The 18,105-nt window shown below is 37.6% G+C and overlaps 1 protein-coding gene across 5 annotated transcripts in view; it reads left to right on the forward strand.

Annotated features, from left to right (window-relative positions):
• The window catches only part of DDX10 (DEAD-box helicase 10), a 283,882-nt gene that overhangs the window by 164,948 nt on the left and 100,829 nt on the right, over nt 1-18,105 (forward strand). For all 5 annotated transcript variants that reach the window (XM_035264462.3, XM_078339398.1, XM_035264461.3 and 2 more), the window contains 2 exons: nt 10,962-11,081; nt 14,074-14,235. In XM_035264462.3, coding sequence (XP_035120353.3) covers nt 10,962-11,081; nt 14,074-14,235 — 282 coding nt within the window. The remainder of the gene's footprint in view (nt 1-10,961; nt 11,082-14,073; nt 14,236-18,105) is intronic.

Genomic DNA, 18,105 nt, shown 5'->3' on the forward strand with positions numbered 1-18,105 from the left:
TAAGGAAAACGGCATGAAAGGAAAGTCAGATAGGGCTTGGGGTCAAGAACAGAGAAATTTCTTAACCTAGAAATTTACCTAGACTAATTGCAGGTGCAGTGAAAGATTTAAATAATTATTAGGCCAAAATTCTATTAAGAGGTGTTTTAAAATTAAGAAGAAACTTAGGTTACTTCTAGCAAGAAATTGAGGAAAGGAAGACAGATATGTTGAAGGTATTGAAATGAGAGTTTGGGGGAATGTATATCTGAAAAATGAGGGAAATAGTGGAGGGTAGAAACTGTATTGGGGATATATTTGAAACTTGTTTTTCTTAGGATACTTAATAGTTAAGGTGACAGGTACACATGCTCTGGAAGAGTTAGTTAGGTCAAGAAGCAGTTTCTGGAAAGTATTTCTAGTTAAACCTGTAGGCACCACAAATCCTGAAGGAAGAATGTAGCAATGAAAAACGTTGTATGGAATGTTCGTATTGGCAGTATCAGTAGAGGTTGTGCCTTATGGTCCTCCTTAATCAGAAGGACGTTTGAACAAAACCGAGATCACTGCATATCTATGTAGTGTTGGTCTAGGGTGGGGAAGAAACAAGCAAGACATAGTCATCTGTTTGCTCATTCATATTCACCTGTTAAGATCACTTAAAAACGAATCATGGATATTTCATAGTAAAGAGTTATTGTTGCTCAAGATATCATTGTATTCATTAACCATTTTCATCACATTGTAGATTAGAATTGTAATTTGCAAACCACAAGGAAAAGAGTAGTGCATGGCCTTTTTAATCATACAGAAAAAAGAGATGAACATTTACTGGTAGTTTGTATCTTAATATAATCAGGACTAATCAAGCCTTGACAAACGAGTAACTTTGATAGGAACTGTAGGCTCTCATCTGTAGGACTTTGTGTTTGGAATAAATATGAATTATCTGTATGATATACACATTTGGAAGGGCTGCTAAATGATTTCCTAGATATAATTCATGAAGTGTCGAGATAAAGAGTCGATGAATTTCATGATAGCTGTGATTCTTATCAGAAGAGAACGAGAGCTGGGGTCTTATAGTTTGAAGTAGTATATTCAGTATTTAATTTGGACCTGAGAAGAATTATTTTTAAAAGTAATCAAGCTATGTATAAAGTCTGAAAATCTTAAAAATTGGTACATTTATGAGACTAAGACTAATGGTCCTTTGCTTAAGTGTCATTGTGGTTGTGTGCTGACGTTCCTACAGTGTAACTGTTTATAAGGGACTTTTCCCAAATGCACTCTAGATAAAAGTATAAAGGTAAACAGAAATGACTGTCATAGAGCCATAGTTCCCTTACAATTGTTGACAGAAAATGAAGCTTGACATTATTTACTGTTATACCAACATTCACAAATGCCGAGTATCACGGGCAAAAGGGCATACCGTGACCATGAGGCATCTTTTCGTGCTTCCCAAATAGTGTTATGTTTTAGCTATGAAGGGCAGTTACCAGAGCCAAACTTGTTCTTAACTAGTAGAATTTCTATATCTGTTCAGTCAAGGAGTCTATTATACCTTTCTGGGCCTCTTCATTTGCAGATGGGAGTAGAAACTGTAACCAGGTTCTTCATATCTTGCAGTCAGTGGGATGCCCAATTTTTTTTGTATGTATTTTTTATTGTACTTTAGGTTCTGGGGTACATGTGCAGATCATGCAGGATTGTTGCAAAGGTACATACATGGCAAGGTGGTTTGCTGCCTCCATCCCCCCCGTCACCTATATCTGGCATTTCTCCCCATGTTATCCCTCCCCAACTTCCCTACCCCCACTGCCCCTGCCCTGCTTCTCCCCAACAGAACCCAGTGTGTGTATGTGATGCTCCCCTCCTTATGTCTATATGTTCTCATTGTTCAACATCTGCCTATGAGTGAGAACGTGCGCTGTTTGATTTTTCTGTTCTTTTGTCAGTTTGCTGAGACTGATGGTTTCCAGATTCATCCATGTCCCTACAAAGGACGTGAACTCATTGTTTTTTATGGCTGCATAGTATTCCATGGTGTATATATGCCATATTTTCCTTGTCCAGTCTATCATCGATGGGCATTTGGGTTGGTTCCAGGTCTTTGCTACTGTAACTGGGTCAAATGGAATTTCTATTTCTAGGTCTTTAAGGAATTGCCACACTGTCTTCCACATGGTTGAACTAATTTACACTCCCACCAACAGTGCAAAAGTGTTCCTATTTCTCCACATCCTCTCCAGCATCTGTTGTCTCCAGATTTTTTAATGTTTGCCATTCTAACTGGTGTGAGGTGGTATCTCAATGTGGTTTTGATTTGCATTTCTCTAATGACCAGTGGTGATGAGCATTTTTTCATATGTTTTTTGGCCTCATATATGTCTTCTTTTGAAAGTGTTCATGTCCTTCACCCACTTTTGAATGGGTTTGTTTTTTTCTTGTAAATCTGTTTTAGTTCTTTGTAGATTCTGGGTATTAGCCCTTGATGGGTAGATTGCAAAATTTTTTTCCTATTCTGTTGGTTGCCAGTTCACTCTTGAGATTGTTTCTTTTGCTGTACAGAAGTGCTGGAGTTCAATTAGATCCCATTTGTCTATTTTGGCTTAAACTTCATATGGAACCAAAAGAGGGCCCACATAGCCAAGACAATCCTAAGCAAAACTGCAAAGCTGGAGGCATGATGCTACCTGACTTCAAACTATACTACAAGGTTACAGTAATCAAAACAGCATGGTATTGGTACCAAAACAGAGATATAGACCAATGGAACAGAACAGAGGCCTGGGAGGCAACGCCACACATCTGCAACCATCTGATCTTTGACAAACCTCACAGAAACAAGCGGTGGGGAAAGGATTCCCTATTTAATAAATGGTGTTGGGATAACTGGCTAGCCATGTGCAGAAAACAGAAAATGGAGCCCTTCCTGACACCTTACATGAAAATTAACTCCAGATGGATTAAAGACTTAAACGTAAGACCTCACACCATAAAAACCCTAGAAGAAAACCTAGGCAAAACCATTCAGGTTTTGCAAGGACTTCGTGATTCCCACTTTTTTATATGTGGCCCAATTTCTTTAAGATAAAAATGGTGACTTGTGGCAGAGCCACATAGATGGGGAAGGTCTGTGTGGAGGAGATTGCATCCACATGCATCTTCTGTTTTGTGTCCTCTGGGTCCTACCTCATTGAGAGGCCCTTGATCCGGAACATTGAAGCTCTAACTCACTGGCTTTCAGTTGCCTTGCTCTGCTCTCTGAAAATCTTTCCTAATGGGCTGTGGATTTCAAGGTGAAGAAAGCTATGGGAGTTTCTCAAATTAGCAATTCTCAAACATTCTAAATGGATAGAAATTTAAAAGGCAAATATTGAGTCAGATTTTGATGCTGCAGTCTTCTAAGGCAGTTTGAACAGAAATGAAACTACACATTGTAGAATATGAACAGAGTCAAAACTTTGACGTTATATAACCTTGGACAAATTGCTAAATTAATCTAGGCTTTGGTTTTCTAATTAAAAATTGGTAGGAACAAGATATGAAATTGTTCTCAACAGTCAATGAAATAATGTATATGTGGTTTATTCACTAATTCTTTCATTCATTGTTGAATGTTTCCTATATGCTTGCCTATCTGTAATACATTGGGGATGCAAATAGAATAAAAATGCTCTTAAACCTCATGGAAATTACAGTCTGTTAGGAAAAATCACAGCAGTAAACAAGTGATTACAATAGGACTCAGTGTAATGGGGATGAGAGTGAATGTAGAGTCTGTGTCACAGGCTAATGCAATAGCAGTTCGCTCCAGAGATTACAGCAATAGAGTTGGTGGTGGAGGCAGATCTGATTTTTATTTTTCTCTTAATTCCCACATTCCCAAACTTATGCATATAGTCAAGGTTTACTATAGTGTACCTCCTATTAAACCTTAAAACGTGAGATAGGTAAAGATGGATATTTTTTAGAAGAAAAATCTTATGAGCTTTCTTAAACCATTATCAATTATTTCCATAATTCATAATTTGTAGGTACTCGTGTTTTGTATAATTTTAGTTGATCTATATTGTGGGCCTTTAATCCTCCTTGTGTCCATTGTGCCCTTCCCTTGCATTGCCCACCTTGCTCCCCATCCTCAAGCCAAAACTTCTCCTTTAGTGTTTGTGTAATGTTAGGACTGTCCTGTTGCCGGTATGTTTGTCTTAGCAAATCAGTATTTGTGTAGGAATTCTGAAAAGACAAACTTTCTTCCTGTAATAACATTTTAAGTTGATCTCCCATTCTCATTGGCGCTTTTAAAATTTCATCTTCAGTTGTGGTATAAGATACATAACAGAATTTACTATTTTAACCATTTTAAAATGTGCAGTTTAGTAGTGTTAAGTACATACACATTGATATACAACCAATCTCCAGAACTTTTCATTTTTCAGATCCAAAACTCTACCTGTTAGGGGTGGGTCTTAATTTTAAGACTACAGTTCTTGTAAAAATTTCACAAGCATAATACATTGGCTTGCTGGTGATGGTATTAAGTTTATTACTTTTTACACATTTTATTTCAGTAGGATTTTGGGGAACAGGTGGTGTTTGTTTACATGAATACATTCTTCAGTGGTGCTCTGTGAGATTTTTGTGTACCCATCACTGAGCAGTGTACACTGTACCCAATGTGTAGTCTTGTCCCTTGCCACCCTCAGCCCTTTCCCCTGAGTCTCCAAAGTCCAATGCATCATTCTTAGGCCTTTGTGTCCTTATAACTTAGCTCCCACATATGAGTGAGAACATTTGATATTTGGTTTTCCATTCCTGAGTTACTTCACTTAGAATAGTAGTCTCCAATCCAGGTTGCTGTGAATGCCGTTATTTCATTCCTTTTTACAGCTGAATAGTATTCCAAGTAGTATTCCATTTCTTTTGAGATGGAATCTTGCTCTGTCAGAGTCTGGAGTATAGTGGTGTGATCTTGGCTCCCTGCAACCTCTGCCTCCTGGCTTCAAACAATTCTCCTGTCTCAGCCTCCTGAGTAGCTGGGACTACAGGCATCTACCATCACATCTGGCTAATTTTTGTATTTTTAATAGAGACAGGGTTTCACCTCATTGGTCAAGCTGGTCTTGAACTCCTGACCTCAGATGATCCACCCACCTTGGCTTCCCAAGTTGTTGGGATTACAGGCATGAGCCATTGCCCCAGCCTATCCACATTTCTTTATCCACTCATGGACTGATGGGCATTTGAGCTAGTTCCATGTTTTTGCAATTGCAAATTGTGCTGCTATAAGCATGCATATGCAAGTATCTTTTTCATATGACTTCTTTTTCTCTGGGTAAATACTTAATAGTAGGATTGCTGGATCAAATTTAGATTTACTCTTAGTTCTTTCAGGAATCTCCACACTGTTTTCTGTGGTGGTTGTACTAGTTTACATTCCAGCTAACACTGTTAGAGTGTTCCCTTTTCACCACATCAACGCCGGCATCTCTTATTTGATTTTTTTATTATGTCCATTGTTGCAGAAGTGAGGTGGTAATCGCATTGTGGTTTCTATTTGCATTTTCCCTTGATAATCAGTGATGTTGAACATTTTTCCACATGCTTCTTGGCCATTTGTGTATCCTCTTTTGAGAATTATCTATTCATGTCCTTAGCCCACTTTTTGATGGTTTTTTTTTTTTTTTTTTTTTCTTGCTGATTTGTTTGAGTTCTTTGTAGATTCTGGATATTAGTCTTTGTCAGGTGTATAGATGGTGAAGATTTTCTCTCATTCTGTGGGATGTCTGTTAAGTCTGCTGATTATTTCTTTTGCTGTGCAGAAGCTTTTTTGTTTATCTTTGTTTTTGTTGCATTTACTTTCGAGTGGTCATAAAGTCTTTGGCTAAGTCAAGTCTAGAAGGGTTTTTCTGATGTTGTTTTCTAGAATCTTTATAGTTTTAGGTCTTAGATTTAAGTCTGATCCGTCTTGAGTTGATTTTTGTATAAGTTGAGAGATGAGGATCCAGTTTCATTCTACTACATGTGGCTTGCCAGTTATCCCACCCAGCACCTTTTGTTGAATAAGGTGTGCTTTTCTCACTTTAGGTTTCTTTTCTTTGTGAGTACTTGGCTTTATTTCTGGGTTCTCTGTTGTGTTTCATCGGTCCATGTGCCTATTTTTATACCAGTACCACGCTCTTTAGGGTAAATATGGGCTTACAGTATGGTTTGAAGTTGGGTAATGCGATGCTTCCAGACCTTTTCTTTTTGCTTATCTTGCTCTGGCTATGCAGGCTCATTTTTGGTTCCATATTCATTTTAGGATTTTTTTTTCTAGTTCCATAAAGAATGATGGTGGTATTTTGATGGAAATTGCATTGAATTTACAGATTGCTTTTGACAGTATGGTCATTTTCAAAATACTTATTCCACCCATTTATGAGCATTAGGGTGTGTTTCCATTTGTTCATGTCATCTATGATTTCCTTCCGAAGTATTTTTTTCCCTGTGGTTTTTTCCCACATCTTTGGTCAGGTATATTTCTAAATATTTAATTTTTTTTTGCGGCTATTGTGAAAGAGGTTGAGTTCTTTGATTCGCAGTTTGGTTGCTCTTGGTGTATAGCAGTGCTACTAATTTGTGGACTTTAATTTTGTATCCTTTAACTTTGCTGAATTCATTTACCAGTTCTACGAGCTTTCTGGATGAGTCTTTAGGGTTTTCTAGGTATATAACTTATCATCAGCAAACAGCGACAGTTTGATTTCCTCTTTACTGGTTTCGATGCCTTTATTTCTTTCTTGTCTCATTGCTCTTACTAGGACTTCCAATACTATGTTGAATAGAAGTGGCGAAAGTGGGCATCCTTGTCTTGTTCCAGTTCTCAAGCGGAATGCTTTCAACTTTCCCCATTTATTATAATATTGGCTGTGGGTTTGTTTTAGATGGCTTTTATTACATTAAGGTATGTCCCTTCTATGCTGACTTGGCTGAGGGTTTTAATCATACAGGGATGATGGATTTTGTCAAATACCTTTTCTGTGTCTATTGAGTTGATCATGTGATTTTTGTTTTTGATTCTGTTTATAGTTTAAGAAAAGATTTTCTAGATGGCTTTGAAACCAAATATCAAATAGTGTGTTCTTGATTTTTGCTGTAAAATTAGATAATATTTGAATTACTATGAATTTGATTTAGGATGAATGAGGCACTATGCTTAGATGGCAGGTGGGCTTGCTGTCTTTTTTAAATCATAAGTTCTGTTAGAGTTTGGCTATTTAGCCAGTAGAAGTGTGTATAGTTAGATACATTTGTACTTTTGGGAAACAGTGTTTATCAATCTTAAATGCCCTTATTTTTCATAGGCGTGGCTTCAGCTGCAATAGGTAATCTTGCAGGTCTCCTCCAGTGTTGACTGTTCTTTATTTTGGTGGTTTACCTCACTCATAGATATAATCGTTTTCATTATAAATTATTAATTGGCCCTTATGGGAGCTACTTTAAGGAAACATAAAAATCTGATTTCTTTGGACTGTCTTTAATTCTTTTGTTTTCGGATGATTTTTGCTTTTCATTTAAAGTATCATTTTTTAACAATAGTTTCATTTTATTTCATAGGATATATAGTAGCAATGCTTATATTAAAATAGATATTTTATTGATTATATTTTGAATTTCATTGTCACCAACGTTAGCTAACATGGTCCTTATGATGAGAGCCGTTATGGTTTTGTGACTGGTGGTAGTGGCAGTTCTTTATCTTCTAGATTATTTGTAGTAACTTTTCTACACCTATTACAGGACACTGAGAGTGACTATCAGTTTTGTATTTTATGATATTTTCCTTTTAGCTTTTTAGAATTTAGCATACACGTTGTAGAAGAGGTGCAAATAGAAAGGCAAGTCGTGTTTTGATGCTTTACATTTGTCAGCCAATCTTTCATTATACTTCCTAGCGTTGCTCTAAATTGAATTCTTGTACCAATCACACAAAATCTTTCAAAACATATAACTCCTATCTAACCATAGATATATTTTATATTTTTTGTTAATTAATGAATAGAAGCATGAAAAGTATTAACACTTTATTTCTTGTCCAAGAGCCAATTTTTAAACTTCTAAAAAGGTAAAATCTGCATTTTAAAGTTAAATTTATTTTATTTAAAAATCTTCTAGTTGGAAAGCTATAAAGTTTGGCAGACACTCAGGAAACATTTACTAAAATTGATTACATAAAAAATTAAAAATCTCACCTTGACAAAAACCAAACCATAGCAAAACAACAAGCTTACCTTGTACAGCAAAGGTCTAAATGTAAATGGTGAGATGTGGGAAACTACTGAAGCATTGTTAACAAAGGAAAAGATTTCATTATTTGATAAATTAAATGCCAGGAAGTCATTAGAAATACTGGCTGATAATACAAATGGTGCACAGAAAAGTCATACCTTTGAAAGATGTTCTGTCATATGTAAAATGATACAACTAAAACTTCCCCGAGGTATCGTGTTTCATCACGTTGACTGGCAACATAAAGCCTAATAATATACTTAGCTGCAGATGTGGTGAATCAATTTCTCATACACTTCTGGGGGGAATATAAATCTGTGTAACTTTGGGAGGGTAACTGTACGTACTCTTTGAGCACTTTCACTTTTAGAAACTTACCCTGGATGTATAAAAGCACATGAGTACGAATAGATATAATCAAGGCTTTTAATTGTGGGAGGGAGCTCTCTTAGTAACTTTACGTTTTTCCTGTGTACTTGAATGTGAGTGGAATGTCTCTGGAAGGATACAGAAGCTGCTAACAGCACTTGATCCTTAGGGAAACTGAGGTTGCCGAATAGGACATGAAAAGCAACCTTTTACGAACAATTTACAGAACACATGTGCATGTATTACCTGTTAAAGTTAATATTAAAAAGAACGACGTGGAACTAAGACTGTCTTGTCAGTGGACAGCACAGGTGTTAGCACATCAGGTGCGGGCAGTGATACTGTATGTTAGTGTTTGCCACTCAATTCAAACCTCTCTCCCTCAAAAGGAAGTTCCTTGACCTGCTCTCCTCACCCGTGTCTATCTAGGGTGGCCGTATTCACTCATTCTCTCTCTATATATATATCTATATCTATATATATATCTTTTTTTTTGAGACGGAGTCTCGCTCTTGTTACCCAGGCTGGAGTGCAATGGCGCGATCTCAGCTCACCGCAACCTCCACCTCCTGGGTTCAGGCAATTCTCCTGCCTCAGCCTCCTGAGTAGCTGGGATTACAGGCACGCACCACCATGCCCAGCTAATTTTTTGTATTTATGGTAGAGACGGGGTTTCACCATGTTGACCAGCATGGTCTCGATCTTTTGACCTCATGATTCACCCGCCTCGGCCTCCCGAAGTGCTGGGATTACAGGAGTGAGCCACCGCGCCCGGCCCTCTCTCTATATTTTTAAGCTCTTTTATTTGTAATTAATGTTTTGTTCTGGCTGTTTAATAGCCTTTTCCCCACTTAGAGGTAGGCTCCATGAAGGCTGGGAGTCCGCCCGTCGTGCACTGCTGCCCCCTCGCTATATGCTATAATGCCTCGGATGGCATCGACATTCACAGCAGCTTTGAATGAGTGAAGAATAATTCTAGAGTGTCGGAGCGAAGCCAGAGCCTAACAGGAAAATGTGATAAACAAGCCTCCTCTCACCCATGTGAGCATTCCTGTTCCTTCTTTCAGTGGCTTTCCTAAAACAAATAAAAAGTTTTACATTTTCAGCGGGGGCAGGACACAAGACCCTGTGAGAAACCAATAGAAATCATAAAAGCCAGAGATGAAAATACCTCTAAATTTTTTCCTGTAATTTTAGTGGTTTCATGGATTTCCCTAAAGCTCTTTGTTCTGACCCACCTCATTTAAGGATCTACTCCACAGGATCGTTTTTCTGACCTTTATTCCATTGACAATTTTTAGCATCTTTTTTTTTTTTTATTTTTTCCTCTTGTTTCTAGCACTGGGCTATTGTGTTTTATGAACATTTTCATTTTTTAAAAAATACTTTAAGTTCTGGAATACCTGTGCAGAATGTGCAGGTTTGCTACATAGGTATACACGTGCCATGGTGGTTTGCTGCAGCCCTTCAGCCTGTCATCTACATTAGATATTTCTCTTAATGTCTCCCTCCCCTCACCCCACCCCGTGATAAGCCCCAATGTGTGATGTTCCCCTCCCTGTGTCCATGTGTTCTCATTGTTCAACTCCCACTTATGAGTGAGAATATGCAGTGTTTGGTTTTCTGTTCTTGTGTTACTTCACTGAGAATAATAGTTTCCAGCTTCATTCATGTCCCTGCAAAGGACACGAACTCATCCTAATGACTGTGTAATATTCCATGTTGTGTATGTGTCACTTTTTTTCTTATCCAGTCTATCACTGATGGACATTTGGGTTGGTTCCAAGTCTTTGCTACTGTGAACAGTGCTACAGTAAGCATACGTGTGCATGTGTCACTGGATATTTTACCATGTGCCTATGGTAAATTACTATAATTGGAGACAGAATGTTGAGTTGCAGACAATGTATTGCAATCATTTTGCTTTCCAAGTATACATTTTCTTACTCTAAATACTTAAGTTTGCAACTGCAAATTTTAAGATATGTACGAAATTTTGGCTGAAAGATAGCTTTATTTATCTTATGCCAATATATTACATAATGTAAATTTTCATTCCTTTAATATTATCAAATAGGACAGTTCTAGTAACAGAAAATGTAAAGATTGTTGGTCTACTGTTCCTCCTATTCATGCTTAAACTCGTTTAGGTTTTGGGAGGGGTTCTTAGTTAATAAGCCAAATATCATGATTTCTGGACAGTGTTTTCAATGCTTCTCATTAGCCAGTGAGTAATAAATTCACCCGGTTTTGGAAAGTATATGGCCAGAGTTGGATTGTTAATATAAAGCAACCGCTTCCCTAATCATCTCTGTTTCTTGTATGTTCTCACACAGAAGAAAGAACCTTCTAAATCCAGCATCAAGAAAAAAGTGACCAAAGTTGCAGAAGCCAAAAAAGTAATGAAGAGAAATTTTAAAGTGAATAAGAAGATAACGTTTACTGACGAAGGGGAGGTAAGGTTCTAGAAGGATTTCATTTCCGAGGCACATTCGGAGTGTTACGAGAGGTCGACTTTCTTGCTTACTTCCCATCGTTAATGATAGAGTCAGTGTTTCTCTGCCGCATGCTGGGCCATTCCTTTGACTGTTACTGGAGGCTGTCCGTGAGCTCTGCTGCTGTGAACAGGGCTGCCTTACTGGCAGTAAACTGAGATACTGCTTGGTAATGCTGACACAGAATTGGTTTTGAACTTTCTAGATTATGTTTTTATAGCTAAGACTTTCTCCTCATGGTATTCATCATCCTGTTCTGTGGAGCAGACATGAGAATGCTAACACAGCTACTTGCCACAGCTTCTTTTGCTTCACTCGAGCCTCTGCTTTGCACTTCCTCAGTTTTAAATGCTGTACTTCCATCCATCTTGCTGTGCTGGCTGTGGGAGGGTATTCTCTGCTTGATGAAATCATCTCAGACACAGAGGTGCCTTGTTTTCATTTCACCTTTCCCTTGGCCATATTGTAAACACATCCCATAGTATAGGGAAGGGGTTACCACTCAAAAACTACTCGTGAAAGTTCCCTCTTTCATTCCCCATTATTCATTCACCTACTGTTGGTAACAGCCCTGGGTTTCTTTTGGGGATCTACTTCTCCTACTCCCCATCCACAAGTCTTTGCTGTAGTCCACTCCTTTCCACTGCTTTGAGGGTAGCTCATGACCTAAGCCTGACCAATTGAAATACAGTATCCTCTGGCAATAATGATGGATTGGTTGAGAAATGTTCATGTGGCCTGTGTCAGGTCAAAGAGAAAAAAGGAAAAAAAAAAAAAGTTCACTCTATTATATAACAGTTGTCTTCATTTTAAAATGATGAACTAGATTCAGTATGTCAAGTGACTTACCTAAGGAGTGGTTATAGTAGGTAGGGTCTTTTGAATATCGTCTCAGGGCCTCATTCTCGCCAGCCCAGGTTTTCCTGACTCTCCTAATGTAGCACACAGCACCTCACCTCGATCGTGACCTCATTTCTCTCACCCCGCCTCGCTTTTCTTCGCAGCACTTCCTTTATCACTTCAGTCTACATTTGACTGTTGTCAGGTTCTTCCACTTCACTTTTCCTTGAGAGGAAGGTATTTCGTTGAGTTTGTTCACTATTCTATCCCTCGCACCGAGAAAGGTGCCCAACCTAATAAACCCTTAGAAAAATTTATTGATTGAATGAAACCTCTATTTAAAAAAAAAATAGCTTTCATGTTAATTGTAATATAGCGCATCATATATTTCATCATCACTAACATCAAGTCTGCTTAAGCAGCCTCTCCAATGGAGTGTTTCCTTTTAATGTTGAATTTAAAGATTTGGATGTTATTTTGGGGTGTATAAACCAGATGAAAAGTAACAAAATAGTGTGCCATTCAAAGGTGCTGGAAGTCGAGGAGGAAGCTTATATAAATGACAGATGATGAATCTTTATGATATTATGAAAAAGAGGTCAGCACCTGAGAAATAGACTAAACTAGAATAGTCATATGACATCTGATGTTCACTGTAAAATGAGATGAGTGCTGTTGGCAGAATGAGGTTCCTTAGTATGCTAAGTTTAACTGTGCAAATTATACCAATTAGCTCCAAAAGGAACGTAAATCCTTAACTCTAAAATGTTTCAGTGTGTACTCAGTGCTAATAGGAGATGTTTGTGGCTGTGAGCCATCCTGAAACTTCTGACTTAAAGCTCTGAAAGAAATGCCACTGTTTTTTTTTCCTAGCCCATAGAAGGATAAACTTTTTGCCTTCTGTGATTACAGTAGGGATGAGGAGTCCAAATAACATGATATTCGTACTGTTACAACTAATCCCTCACATTGCCTCTTCAGGGTCAGTGACTGCTAGCATGGCTGCTCAGTGATATTTATCACCCCCCATTGGTTGCTAAAGGTTGAGACTCCATAGGAATCTCATCTTGAAGAATGGTTATGGTGGCCACAGAGTGAGAGGGGAAGCATTAATACCTGGGATGTGTGTGCTTGCAGTTTCCATTTGCTGGCAGGTTAATTAGCAGTCTTTTAAAACAATAGTAGTTATTTAAATCTTTCTGGCAACTAATTATTAGATAAGAGTTATTTTTGTCTGAATTGTCTGTAAGGTTTTGTAGTGTTAGACTTAGCAAATCCCTGAGTCAAATAAACCTCTCTTTTTCTGGAAGGGACACAGATATCCAGAGATTAATTTATTTAGCGTTATGTAGTAAGCTGGTGAAAAAGCCGGGACATTTAGCCAGGTCCCATCATTCCCACATCAGTGCCCCATCTTCTAGGTCACCTTGTTCCTTATCCTAAACTGTAAGTGTGAAATCATGTGGATTTGAGCAAGCCTGTGAAACCCAAATGGATTCTTTCCTTTTCAGTTAGTTATTTCCGTCGTCGTGTGTGATGTTAGTTGATACGGGATTCATTGATCCATTTTGAGCACCTGTTTAATATGTGCCAGATGCTATGTTGGACTCCAAGGATAAATGAACGAGACATGGAACTGCCCTCAAGGAGATTAATTCTAGTGTAAGAGAATCAGGAACGTGAAACAATGCAGTGCAATGAACTGTGTGTTAGAGTAACACATAAGGTGCCATGGAAGCCCAAAGGAGGTACAGCCTACTCAGTCCGACTCCTGCTGTGTGCAGATAATTTTGAGCTGAGTTGTGTGGAGAACAGGATACTAAGAATGCTGTTTGGGAAGGTGCTGAAGCATCTCTATTCTGTGACTACCTTCTCCTCCAAATTATTCTGTGAAATTTTCTTTTAATCCTGTTCCGGTTGGGTATGGCCGCATTACTTTTCTCTGACTAGGGCAGTCTCTTCTGTGGCTTGAAGTTGGTTAGAAGGTTTAACATTACAGATTGTAAGGCAGAAAGTGGGTATCTGCACCTTTTCGGAATCATCAGACAAAATGAAGTGCTTTTCTGGGGTGTTCCCTGTTTCCTGCTGACCCTGACCTTTTTCCTGCCTGTAGCTGGTTCAGCAGTGGCCACAAATGCAGAAATCGGCCATCAAGGATGCTGAGGAAGATGATGACACAGGTGGCATCAACTTAGATAAAGCAAAGGAAAGACTTCAGGAAGAGGACAAATTTGACAAAGAAGAATATAGGAAGAAAATTAAGGCAAAGCATCGGGTAAGCTTTCCATCTTGAATTCCTACGGAGTAAAATTTAGTATCTGTAAGTATATCTAAACATTCATTAGCTATTCATTAATAAGTGTATTATTTTTTTCGTTGTTTTCTGCGACACTTCTTTTTCTGTGGCTACTCTTTTCTCTGTTCATTTGTTCCTCTGCTAGGGGAATCTGTATATTGACTGGTTTCTGAGAATCCAAATAATACCAGTGGGTTTGTTGTTGTTGTTACAGTTTCTATTTTGAGATAATTGTTGATAGAGATATCCCGAGCTCTTCATTTCAATAATTTTGTCATTACCAGAATGTTACATGTAAAACTATGCAGGATGTAGCCTTCTGGAACTGGCATTTCTCACTCGGCGTTATTCTGTGGAGATACCTCCAAGTTGTGTGCATCAGCGCTCTGTTCGTTTTATTGCTGAGTGATGTTGCATGGTATGGATGTACTCAGGTTTGTTTCGCCATTCAACCATTGGAAAAGACGGATGCTTTTTACAGATTCAACTTAATGCATTTCCTTCCATATCAGTTACTTGATAACAGATTAAATTTATTATATTAAAATTGGAGACTTTGTAAAACTTCTGTAAAAATAATCGTGTGCCCTGTGGCCTTGAACTTGGCAGTTTTCTGTTCTCCTTGATATAGTGGTCACACATGACATCATTACACCATTATACGGCTTAATTCCCTAAAAGTGAACATTTCACAGATAAAAGAATGAATTAATGAAATAAAGCAGATTTACATTTTTAAGGAACTTCCTTCAGCATGCTTTTGACACAACGATTTCAGGCTAACACAGAAACACCTGAGAAACACTGCTGTAATATTAAATTTCATATTAATAACCAAATACCTTTGGAGGTGGACATTGTCAAGTTCATCCTGAGAAGGATTCTTACGGCTTTTCACTCCTGTTTGACCTTCCATGGACCAGTACACGCTTTTTAATAAAAATAGAACAGCAGTTCTCATTTCTTTATCTTAATATTTGATGCAGCTTCACAGTAGCATTTGATGAACAAGTAGATACTGGAGGTAGCTTTACGGATGGAAATGAGTGTTGAGAAAAACATTCCAAAAACATGGAGAACAACGGAACATGAAATATACTGGTTACAGTTATTGGATATTTATGTTAATGAGAGAACTAAACATTTCTTGCATTGCTGTTCTTACTGCAGTACTTAAATTGAAATTTGACGTTAGCAATTTTTAAAAATCTTTCATATTAAGAGTATCAGGAGCTTGTCATGTTTCAGCGGGTAGTCTACTTAGAGTATTTATCCTGGGGACCACTGAACAAGAATGTATTATATTTCTAAGTTGTAGCCAGAAGTGAGAGAAACACGAACGATTTAGGTAAAATAAAGTTTGCCCCCTTCCCCTTCCTTGCCTTCTCTTTTCTCCCACGTGGAGATTATTACCTTATCCAGGTTGTAGAATATTTGAAAGCTTTAGAAAGTTAATTTCAAATTGGCAAATTGTACATGTTTTATGCAGTGTTTGTTTGCTAGGCTCTGCCATAGGCTGTGAACATAGAATATTTAAAATATCTGGGTGCTGCTGAGTGGGTGCAGTGGTTTGCACCTGTGATTTCGACTACGTAGGAGGCTGAGGCAACAGGATAACTTGGGCCCAGAACTTGAGGCTGTAGTGTGCTATAATTGCACCTGTAAAAGCCACTCAGTGATAACAGGCAACATAGTAAGACTCTGTCTTTTTACAAAAAACAAAACAAAACAAGAAAAAACTAACATACATACGTGGGTCCCTCCATCTTCAGGGAGATTATGATTAAGTCTTAGTTAACAGTGGATTTGCCGTTACTTCACAAAAGCTGCTCGCACATCCATTTTTTTTAACATAAATTTTTTTGGGATGAATAATGTATTTACATGGCTCCAAAATCAAGAAAAAAAAAATTGCACATTGAGAATTCATGCTTCTGCCCATATCTGGCTGTCCTATTCTTACCTACACCCTTATAGCTAACTACTTTTATTTAAACATGTCCTTTCACTTTCTTTATGGAAATAGAAATAAGTAGAATACATATTTTTTTCTCCTTTTCTTACATGAAAGGTATATCTTTGTGCATTTTGCCATTTTCACTCAGTTTTGAGCTTGTAAATAGTTCTTTGCATCATTGTTAGAACATAGCATGTGATTTTTAGACCTCTCCATGGCTGTCTCATAGCAAAGTTGAACAGAGAATTTGGGGCTGACAAAGTTGTGAGAGAAATCACCTGAACTTTACATACAACTGGTTTTGAAGTCAGTATTTCTGTGACTACAAGAGTCAAAGTCTTTTTAAAAACAAACGACAACTCTATGTTTTATGTAAAATAGGTGTGTTCTGCACAAGACATACCTTCCAAATAGGATTTTGAAAATCTTATCTGGAAAAAAAGCACAAAGAAACAACTAGAATAGTGCTCACTTTTCAACTTTCATATAAATGTTACCTGATCCTCACACGATTGACGTTGTGGTATTTTCATTGGTAAACACACAAGTGTTTGTGAGTATTGAAGTAGAGAAAACTTTGCATTTGTGAGTCCTGTGGCATCAGCATGCTCGCTGCAATAGCATATATAAGGCATAGTATGGGTACTCAAATCATTTCTGCACCAAGCTCTTACGGAGTGGATTTCTACCCAGGAAACATGGAATGTGTTCTTACGTAGCACGTTTTCTCATTCGGGATAGTGAGGCAGTGATGTCTGCTGGGAAGAACACTGTGCTGTACTATGGAGTACTTGTACTTGAGTCCTCAGTGTGGAATAAATAAAAGTAATTCCAGTTTATATCCAGTCCCGTTTGGATCACTCGTCACTGATTGGGACTTTGCTTTCCTAATCTGAAAAATTAGGGAGTAGGAATGGGAGTTAGTGCCAGATGTTAGTAAGATCCTCTGGCTCCATAGATGGACATGGGAATAAAATCATCCTTTACTGTTTGGAAGGTAGAATTTTGATTTGTATTTTTTTTTCTCCCTGACAAGTCAGATTGTTTGCTTTACCCGATGAAAAGACTTTCTTTCTTACTTATTTCCAGTAACGATTACAACTTTACTTTGAAACCTAAGCATATTATTAATCCTGCACAAATCACTTTGCTTTAATTAATTGCTTTACTTGAACACATTGTTGGTTTTCAAAGTCACATTTTTTTTTTTTTTTGCCCTAATTGCTACTATAATGACAACTCTTAGTTCTATTAGCATAAGGTTTTGCCTTGGGCAGATGTAACTATGTTTCCCTTTGAGGCTGTCACTCATAATTTTGCCATTTCTATGAAAGTATATTGAGAAGAATTGGATGTCCCTAACGAATATTGAAGATACTAACATCAGGGTCTAGGGGAAGCTTTACTTCAGGAAGACAGAAAGAGGTGAAGAAACCTTTGACGCAAGTGATAAATAAGGGATGTGCCTGAATAAATTTTGCATGTGAAAAAACTTCATAAAACCTATCACATGCTTCTGTATTTGACACGTGTGTTTTCAATGTATATCAGTTTTAGAAGATTTTGTAAGCCTTGGCATTTTTTTCCAGTGTGTTCAAATATTTTATTATATTGGGTTTAAAGGATAGGATATTTAATATGTAAGTAAACTGAGTCTTAATGGTTCTGTTTGGAAGTATTTGTTTGCTCTCACGTTTGACAGTTGACAGCCTTGAGTCGCAGTTTTGCGTATTTACTCAGTTCAGTAAGACTCAGCTACTCACTCTGCCCTACTCGTTTTTCCCTCGTGCCGTTATACTTGTTCTTGAATCATATTTTCATCTACCAGATTCTGAAAGCTATATAATTTCTAATGTAATTCAGGTAAATCTTTGTCTTAAAGATTTTAAAAA

This window comes from Callithrix jacchus, chromosome 10 (assembly GCF_049354715.1).
Source record: "Callithrix jacchus isolate 240 chromosome 10, calJac240_pri, whole genome shotgun sequence".
Lineage (NCBI taxonomy): Eukaryota > Metazoa > Chordata > Mammalia > Primates > Cebidae > Callithrix > Callithrix jacchus.